This window comes from Homalodisca vitripennis, unplaced genomic scaffold (assembly GCF_021130785.1).
Source record: "Homalodisca vitripennis isolate AUS2020 unplaced genomic scaffold, UT_GWSS_2.1 ScUCBcl_2489;HRSCAF=7313, whole genome shotgun sequence".
Taxonomy (NCBI): domain Eukaryota; kingdom Metazoa; phylum Arthropoda; class Insecta; order Hemiptera; family Cicadellidae; genus Homalodisca; species Homalodisca vitripennis.
In genome coordinates, this window is record NW_025778618.1 from 25,303 (window position 1) to 35,760 (window position 10,458).

Sequence of the window (10,458 nt, forward strand, 5' to 3'; positions counted from 1 at the left end):
ATTAATGCGATCCCGCGAGTGCAATGCAACCTGTTCGATTGTGCGTAAATAATTTCTCCGAAAATTATAGTGGGAGGAAGTGTGTCTGTAGTTTGGCGTCACGTGGACTCAAAATCGGTACATTTTGATGTTGGAAGACAAGGTCGTAAATTGGAACATTTCGTCTTTATTTAGTGAAACAGTAAAAATGGCGGGAATTATTGGCGGAATCGGTGACTTCGACAACAGTGCAGAAACTTGGAATTCGTATGTTGAACGATTTGAATTATTCGTTGACTGTAACAGTATTAGTGACGACAAAAAGGTTAGTACGTTACTAACAGTCGTGGGTGTGAAAACGTACAGTTTGTTACGAGATTTATGTACGCCGGAAAAACCTTCAGTGAAAAAGTTCGATGAATTAGTGAAGTTAATTCAGGACCATTTGTACCCGAAGCCATCATTCATAGCTGAAAGGTACAAGTTCAGCAAAAGGAATCAGCAGGAAGGAGAATCAGTCGCAGAGTACATCGCCAGCCTCAAGAAGTTGTCTGCATACTGCGAGTTTGGCGCATCCCTCAACGACTATCTCAGAGACAGACTGGTGAGCGGCATCAGGAGTGAGTCGACCAAGCAGAGGCTGTTGGGAGAGACCACCCTAACCTTCGACCAGGCTGTGAAAATCGTCTGCTCAGTGGAAGCGGCGGAGAAGAATGTGGCGGCATTGACAGTGAACGGCGGCAGCCGGGTCCAGCGGATGGCAGCGCATCACCACCCACATGTGAGAGTCGGCGGCAGCGGTGGCAGCGCGAGCTACAACGCAAGGCACGAAGTCAAGGTGCAGTGTACGTGCTGTGGGCAGTGTGGTCACTATAGGAAGCAGTGCAAATTGTTTGGTGTTGTGTGTCACAAATGTGGTAAAAGAAATCACATATCTAAGGTATGTCGATCTACTGAAATTAGTAAGTTACCAGACAATCAGCTTTCGAAAGTTAAGAAAGGTATATCTTATCAGTGTAATTTTCAAAACAAGAAAAACAAAGATTATAAGAAACATAATTTTGTAAATGATAGTTCAGAACTGTCAGATTCAAATAATTCTAAGAATTATGTTCAGAGTGATGAAAATCTTGAGAGTTATGTCGAGGACATACAGAATTTATTTAAAGTAAATGAAACTCACGGTGAAAGAATTAGAGTTGACCCAATTAAGATTAAAGTCCTAGTGCAAGGTCGAGAAACCATATTTGAAGTTGATACTGGAGCTAGTGTCACAGTGTGTAGTGAGGATTTTTATGAAAATAATTTTAGTTCTTGTAAATTGTTGGAAAACGACCTAACTTTGAGTTCGTACACTAATGAACCTATTATACCTGTGGGCAAAGTTAATGTTGATGTTTGCTATGAGAAAATACATAAATGCTTAGATTTGTATGTGATTAGAGGAGGTTCACATCCTTTAATGGGTCGTGATTGGCTTAAAGTACTGGGAGTTGACATTTCGTTTAAAAATAACTTGTGTGTTATAAACAGACCTATAGATAACAAGGCTAATTTCAAGACAATGACGTCCGAGCTAACTAATCAATTTCCAGAAGTGTTCACTGAGAAACTAGGTCAGTATACAGGCGAACCAGTTAAACTAAATCTAAAAGAAAATGCTAGACCTAGGTATTTTAAGCCAAGACCGATACCATTCTCATTGAAAAGTAAGGTAGAAAAAGAACTACAACGCTTAGTTGACGAACAAGTGTTAATTCCAGTAAGCAGCTCGGAATGGGGAACGCCCATTGTACCAGTATTAAAAAAGAACGGTGAAATTAGGCTATGTGGAGACTTTAAAGTTACTCTAAATCAGTATCTAGAAGTAGACAAGTACCCTATACCTAGAATAGAAGATTTATTTGCAAATTTACAGCATGGAGAACGTTTCTCTAAAATAGATCTTAGTCAAGCCTATATGCAATTAAAGTTAGACAGTGAGTCACAAAAATTATGTACAATTAGCACGCATAAGGGTCTTTTCTCATATTGTAGAATGCCTTATGGAGAATCTCATCAGCCCCAGGCATATTTCAAAGAGTTATTGAACAATCTTTGCATAATTTAGAAGGCATATCAGTGTTCATGGATGATATTCTTATCACCACACCTAATAACGAAACTCATGTAAGTAGGTTGCAAGAGGTTTGTAAACGCCTGAGTGAAAAAGGATTTACCGTAAAGAAAGATAAATGTACGTTCTTTGTAGACAAAATCGAGTATCTTGGTTTTAGTATCGATAAAGATGGACTGCATACCTCTGAATCTAAAATTAAAGCTATAAATCAAGCACCTGTACCTAAATCTGTCACTCAAGTCAAAGCTTTTATTGGCTTGGTAAATTATTATGGAAAGTTTATCAATAATTTGTCAACAATCTTGAGTCCGTTGTACAACTTGTTAAAAAAGGACGTGCCATTTGATTTTGATGAAAAATGTCTCAAATCATTTAGCCATGTCAAGGATGTTTTGACTAAAGCACCAGTTTTGGCGCATTATGATTCAAAGTTGCCTGTAAAACTAGCAGTAGACGCAAGCTCGACAGGGCTGGGCTGCGTACTTAGTATCATAACCCCTGAAGGCGTTGAGAAACCTATTGCATACCACTCTCGTACTTTATCACCAGCAGAATGTCAATATTCACAAATAGATAAGGAAGCTTTAGCAGTAGTATATGGAGTAAGGAAATTTCATCAATATTTGTATGGCCGAAAATTCACATTGTGTACTGATCACAAACCTTTAATTAGCATATTTGGACCGAAAAAGGGTTTACCTGTTTTCGCAGCAAGCCGATTACAAAGATACGCATTATTTTTAAGTGGATACAATTTTGATGTACAGTATGTAAGGTCAGAAAAGCATGGTAACGCAGACGCATTATCACGCTTACCATTAAGCACTAAACACGTTGTAAATAATAACAATGAACCAAGGTGGAAAGGTACCTATTTACACTGTATCGCTGAAAGTTCAGTACCTTTAACTTTTGAAGATGTAAAAGCTGAAACCCAAAATGATCCTATTATAAAACAAATACATAACTATGTGATGTACGGATGGCCAAATTTTTTGTCAGGAGAGAATAGGGAATTGTTACCTTATTTCCAAAGGAAGGACGAGCTAACAGTTGAGCATGGCATTGTTATGTGGGGATATAAAATTGTTGTTCCTAACAAGTTGCGTAGCTACGTATTAAATGAGTTACACGCGAGTCTCTTGGGAATTGTAAAAATGAAGTCAGTAGCAAGATCCTATATTTGGTGGCCAAATATAGATGAAAACATTGAAAGCCTAGCGAACAATTGCTCTTCCTGTCTTATGGAACGTTCTAGTCCTAGTAAGAGTAATCTACATGTTTGGCACTATCCATCTATGCCATGGGAAAGATTGCATATTGATTACTTGGGTCCTTTCAAAGATAAGACCTACTTGGTAGTAATTGATGCTTACACTAAGTGATTGGAAGTATTTGAAGTAGGCTCTACTTCAGCTAAGCTAGCTATAGAAAAGTTAAGAGAACTATTTTCTAGATTTGGATTACCTGTCACTATCCATAGTGATAATGGACCACCATTTACCTCAGTTGAATTTAAAAATTTCATGCAACTTAATGGTATAAGACATACATTTTCACCAGCTTATCATCCTCAGTCTAATGGTCAGGCTGAGAACTCAGTTAAGTATGCTAAACGTAAAATAAGATTGGCTTTTCAAGAAAATATTGATACTAAAGTAGCCTTGAATAGGATGTTATTTGATTACAGAAACTCCGTTCATAGTACTACTAACGAGACACCTGCCAAATTAATGTTCAATAGACCACTAAGATGCAGGCTAGATTTACTCAGACCTAATGTAGCCAGAACTGTGCAATTAAAACAGGACAAACAAAAAGAATATTTTGGCGGTAGAAAAACGAGAATTCTATTTCCTAATCAATCTGTATTAGTGAGAGATTATCGCTCTAAAGACAAATGGATAGAGGGCATTGTAATAAAACAGTTAAATAATGTGATGTATTCTGTTATGACAAAAACTGGTTTAATTTGGAGTAGACATATTGATCAGCTGATAGGACTACACAGTAGTATTGTTGACAGTGACAGTCAAATTCCACCATCTCAGGACCGTACAGTTGCGGAGCGTGAGACAGGTGCTCAGTGTCCGCCAACTCCAAGCCCAGTCAGAATTAGTAACACTGACCTCACTAGATCAGCTGGTCTCTCCCCCTCCTCACCGCATCATACCTCTCCATGTCACATCACTACCCCTCATTCTAGACCACGTCTTTCTCTACCCTCAGCTGTTCCTTCTCCTGTCACTAGAACAGCTGATCATACAAACAGATACCCAACTCGTATTAGGAAACCTGTAGAGAAATTAAACTTGTAAATAACTTACAGTACTTAAGGATGACATTTACTAATGATATGTGTTATTTATATTTAAATGTGTTTATTATATATTTATTATTACACTTGTATTGTTTAATTTATCTATGACTTGTGTGAATTCAATTTATTTTGAAATTTGGAAGGGAGGAAATGTAATGTATTGAATTACAATAATAATTATAATAATAATTATTATACATATTATAAATTGTTACTGGCAAGTTAAAGCCACAGCCAAAGACCAACTGTATGATCGTATGATGCTGTGACGTCATATGGGGTGATCAGTTTGAATAAATGCCATTGGCTGTTCTCATCATGCCACCAGATCATACCACCACTACCACTTCCAGTGTCCAGCCCTTGTCTCTCTCTCAGTTACCCTCCAACCTTAACCGAGCACAGTCGATGATGTAAACTAATTCAGTCTTTTATTCCGATTCCCCGTAACACGTACACAACAGGTACGATAAGCGGAGCCAGTTTTTTATATCGAAATTTGGCAAACGATATTACTTAATCATAACCATCGATATAATCAATCGATACTGATTAATTATTTTAAACAATTATCTTAAATAATCTATACCAACAGCTGTAAACACTTTCAAATACAGTAATACACGTACTTAAGGTAATATTTCAATTTTACATAAGTAACATTTGATTATTAAAAAAGCCAGTCAATTTTAGAAAACTACACGACATTGCTTTTAAAGTTGATAAGACATGTTTTTCGTGGCTTCAGCATGTTGGAATCATAGCGAAAGAAACAGCTGTAACTGTGAGAGGAGCAAATATGGTCGTCTTCAGTTTTCCTATTTTTGGTTATAATAATTTGTTTCATCACTGTAAATATTAAATTCATATTTTAATTTAAAACATATGATTGTTATTGAGGACTATAGATACTTTTAAATCGATTGATAGTCTAGGATTTACGATGTTAATATTAGGTATCGATGATTACATTCTTCGAAATAAAAAATCAGGGTCCGCTTATCATACCCTACCCATATTGTTATTCAATACATTAAAAAGAGATGGTAATAATTAATTATAAATAACAATAATTAGCATGGTTTGGTATTCGATAGTTTAGGTATTGCTAATCGGTAATATGATATCGTAATCCGATTGTGGTGGTAACTGCTTACTATACTGCAGCCTGAACAGTTTTAAACAGAACCAAATGATGTTTGTATATCCCTTGTGCAGTAAATAAGTTTTAAAAATCCTGAAATTAGCATGTAATATTTATTTATTTAAATATTTTCATTCAATTCATAGTATAATTGCAAATTATTTTGATTTCAGATAACTGAAAAACTATTTGTTGTACTGTAAAATAGTTTGTTGGAGTGAAACAATACTTTGTTTCACTCCAACCCTTTCTTTGGCTAAGACCAAAACTTAAGTTTGCATTAAAACTTAAACTAGTTTTGCAGTATAGTGCAATCTGCAAAGTCACAGTAAACCTTGTATAAATGCAATTTTTGCACTTTTGGCTAGTTAAATCAAGGTAAATCAATAAATATGTCTACTTACCGCATTGTTTATATATTTCACAATTCTCACCACATAGACTGCTGTTGGGTTGAAGGTGCAAAGGGTAATCTATATTACAAATAAACCTAATTGTTATTAGCTATTATATGAAATATATAAAAGTATTATATTCAGAAAAATACACTGAAAATAATACACAATACCAATTTATTATCAACGATTTCGTTGAATTAAAAACAAAACATAACCTCTCCTAAGTCAATATCAACATACAACTCTCAGGTGTAGGCTACTCGGTGTTCGGTACTCCTCGTTTTGTTTGTTTTTGTTTTGTACGTTAATATGAACAAACAGGCTGTGAGGTAACCCATAGAATCTCAAAATCGTATATATATATATATATATATATATAATCCTATATAGTGTTATATATATGATCCTATATGTAACACTGGTTGCCCAGTAAGTTACATTAAAGATAAAAATAAATAAAATATTGAATAGAATTGGTAAAATTTATAAGTGAGTATTACAAATAGTTACAAAATCTTGAGCTGATCTGTTGTTATTGTTATTTACTTGAAAGTTGGGAATTCCAGAATATAAGTTAATATGGGAAAAGGATGCTGGTAAAGATTAGGATTGCTTCTCGCCAGGGATCCATTAAGTCTTAGTATTCCTATATAGAAATGCGGGTCACGGTTCTAGCGTATATGTAACATGCCTGCTGGTGGAATAAATGTTTTCTCTTACATAAACTTACAACTCAAAACTAGAAGCTATTGATTTTTTTGTAAATTTCTAAATCATGAATTTTAACATTTCACGTAATTTCTGAGGGTTAATTCCTTACGTTTTCTTAATTAGCTTAAATATTTTGTTTTTGTCGTAATCATACAGGAGATGTAAAAATGTTAACATCTCGAGATGACCATGGGATATGTATGTCTTGATGCGTGTACATTTTACACGCATTAGTGTAAAATATTGACCGACGGTATAAAGTTTGCCATTAATGTTTCATGTCCAAATCATATCCAGAGCATGTTAATTATATCCCGTATTTTAAATTTAACATTAATTTATGAACCACGTATACTTTGAAACTGAGCCTACTATTTGTTTATAACACCCTGCCTTATTCAAACTTAGGAAATGTTCAATAAATTTGCTGTGTAGTATAAAGTCTTTTGGAATGCCTTCTTTTAAATATGAGGAATTCAAATACTACGTATATTTAAAATAGTCTAATACCATGCTTTGTAAGTCCATCATTTAGTATTATGCTTTGTCCGTCGTAACCATCTTTTGTGCGTTAAAACTGATGGTTATTTATTCTCTGTATTTATGTTTCCTGTTTATTTTCTGTAAATCCTGTTATCTAAATTTAGCTTTGTTTTAAGTTGAATAAAACCATTTCAGTTTGGTTCAAACTTTAATCTATTTCATAACAATTTATTCAACTTAATTGTATTAATTATATTACATTAAGTGCATCTAATCAATGGAAAAATTCTCTAAACCAGAACGCTTATACCGAGACCCAAATGAACACCATGCTGATCACCAATGGAAGCACTAGAAAGCAACATTTGAAAACTTTACTGAAGAAATATGTGCTGCCAAGGAAGACAAGTTACAGTTTAGCGGAGGACGCCCGTCCTTGAATGTATATAACCTTCTTAGTGCCTAAGTCCAGCCACCGCTACTATTCAGTAATCTGACCAATGATGTAGAACCTATTACAATTAAGTCCCGTCGCTCCCCTGAAGAAGACAGCAAGTTCATAAAAATGAGGTTGAAAGACTGCTCTCTGAAGGAAATTTACTGAACACAGTAGGTCGCCGTGCGAGCCCAAGTAATTGTCATCAATAATGGACGCTAAAGACGCTTGTGCATTGACTACTCGCAAACTGTTAACAGGTTCACACAATTTAATGCATATCCTTTGCCACATTTAGAATAATGATTCAAACAAATGTGTTCAAACATTGCTCAGTACAAAGTATTTAATACAATTGATCTAAGGAAGTATGTCATCAAATTCCAATCCGTCGTAAAGAACGGCCATTCACGGCATACGAAGCTAACGAAACTTTACCAGTACACTCGTATTCCTTTTGAACACAGTGATGAGTCAGCGCTCAGGACAGGTCGGATCGCTTATCTCTTGCTCTACTAACCTAGTGTAAAGTTCAGATTATGTTCAATGTGAGTCTACATTGTATGGGTTTTGTATAAGAATTTCCTGTTTTTGCGTCAATTCTTGTTTGTATATTTTTATTTATAAATTCTTAATAAATTAATTTTTTATTTTTGGTTATTTTTTTTTGAAATGTCTAAGTGTGGTGTTTGTGATGCTAAGATCAATCCTACAAAAACCAAACTGGCATTGTGGTGATTGTAAGGTGGATTTTCATGGCTCTTGCTTGAAAATGAGTAAGGCCGACATAGAATGTATCACTTCAGGTGATCTCTGTGTGGAGATGTGTTTCATGCCAAGCAACAAGGAGGAAGAGCATGAGATTGGACACCCAGAGTACAAAGGAGGGAGGAATAACCTTGGAAGATCTTTTGAAAGTGGTTAATGAAATAAGGAGACATTCAAAAAAAAGAAGCGAATTCGGATGTCAATAGGGCTTATGAAATCTTAATGACAAAATAGATGACAACACAAAAATGCTAGCTGATCAAAATACCAAGTTGGAAGGATATTTAAAAGTCATGGAAAAGCCTGACACTGGAAAATGTGCAATTGAAGAAAAAAGTTGCTGCACTTGAAAATCGTGTAGAAGAAATGGAACAATATTCCAGAAGTAATTGTGTAGAGATACACGGGATTCCAGAGGAGAAGACAGAGAATGTTGTGAGTGTGGTGAAGGAGGTTGGAAAGGCGCTGGACATGCCCATCACGGACTCCATGATTGATGCCTGTCACCGACTGGGGAGGAGATCAGGACCGAACAACCAACCTGCAGCCATCATCGTCAAGTTTGTGAGACGTCTTGACAAAGAAGAGTTAATGAAAAAAACGGACGGTCAAGAAGAATTTCTCTACACGGCACATCAACATGACTACGGACAGACAAATTTTTATATAAAACGAGTCACTGTCACCAGCAAGAAGAAGACTTTTTGTCATGGCCCGGGAGGCAAAGAAGACGAAGAACTTTAAGTATTTGTGGGTCCGAAATGGCAAGATACTTATGAGAACGAGATGATGGACAGCCCAGTGATACATGTAACATGCCAGGATGACTTTAGTAAGTTGTAAAAGTTAAAAACAAATTAGTAAATTTTAAGTCAGTTAAGTTTAAAGATTGTTTTTTTTCTATAATATTTATTTTAGGCCTAAACTCCTTTTTTTAAAGGAAAAATGAATCATACAATTAACTATGTTATTGTTTTGAAAAATCTTGGTTTTATTAGACTTAAATTAGTGTTCTTGTAATCAGTGCTTTAAAAATTGTATTTTTATATTTATAACTTAAAAAATGGTTCACACTCAATCATGTAGTTTAAACTAATACTTTTGAAATAATACATCAAAATATTCGTAGCTTAAGACAGAACTTTGAACTTTTTTTGATAGAATTAAAAAATATGAATAAACTTCCTGAAATCATAATATTATCAGAGATATGGATCAATAGCAATGAGAGTCAGTTTTATGAAAATTGAGAATTATAACTTAAATATAAATTGCAATGAAGAGTACAGAGCTGGTGGAGTAGTAGTTTATGTAAGTAAGGTGTTACAAATAAAAGACAAAGAGCCAATAATTTTTGTAACTGCTGATATTTTAAAAAATTACATTTAAATTTTTTAATGAAATTTTTTACCATTAATTTTGCTTTATATAGAAACTCACAGTCATACTAAAGAAGAATTTATAGACGAATTAGAAACATATATTAATTTTAACAATAATTTAATAAGTTTAAAAAATGTTTTTTTAATAGGAGATATCAATATAAAATTTATTAGAAAATGCTAAGGTAGTTGACGATTATAATATTCTTTTGGCAAGAAATGGTTTTACTAGTCTAGTTCAGGAACCAACAAGATTAACAGAGTTTTTCTAAAAACATGCATAGATCATGTTTTTGCTAAGATATCAGACTATAATAGAACTGATATAAAGACAGAAGTGATTGACTTAGATATAACAGACCATTGTTTAGTGAAAAGGTCATTGTGATGGTGCAGATGGAGGGGGTGGAGGGGCTTCCACAGCTGACTCCACCTGCTTATCGCATAGATTACGGTGGCCCTGAACCTCTTACTTGATAACGTTGACTGGACTGAAGTGTATTGTGAAGAGAATGCCTCTATTGCTTTTGATATTTTCCATACAATTCTCACAAATTGTATAGATAAAAGTAAAAAACAAATTATTCCAAGGAGAAGCATTAAAAAGGTTAAAACCTTGGATAAATAATTATATCTGTATAAAAATCAAAACTAGAAATAAACTTTATAAAAATCTTAAAAAACATCCACAGAATGAAACACTCTAAAAAATTATTAT

General features: G+C 34.5%; 1 protein-coding gene across 1 annotated transcript in view; it reads right to left on the minus strand.

Annotated features, from left to right (window-relative positions):
• Positions 1 to 6,228, minus strand: part of LOC124372084 (general transcription and DNA repair factor IIH helicase subunit XPD-like) — a gene marked incomplete at its 3' end in the record, with an annotated part of 28,564 nt that extends 22,336 nt beyond the window's left edge. The window contains 1 exon segment of the mRNA XM_046830450.1: positions 5,967 to 6,228. Coding sequence (XP_046686406.1) covers positions 5,967 to 5,971 — 5 coding nt within the window.
• Positions 6,229 to 10,458: the final 4,230 nt, after the last annotated feature.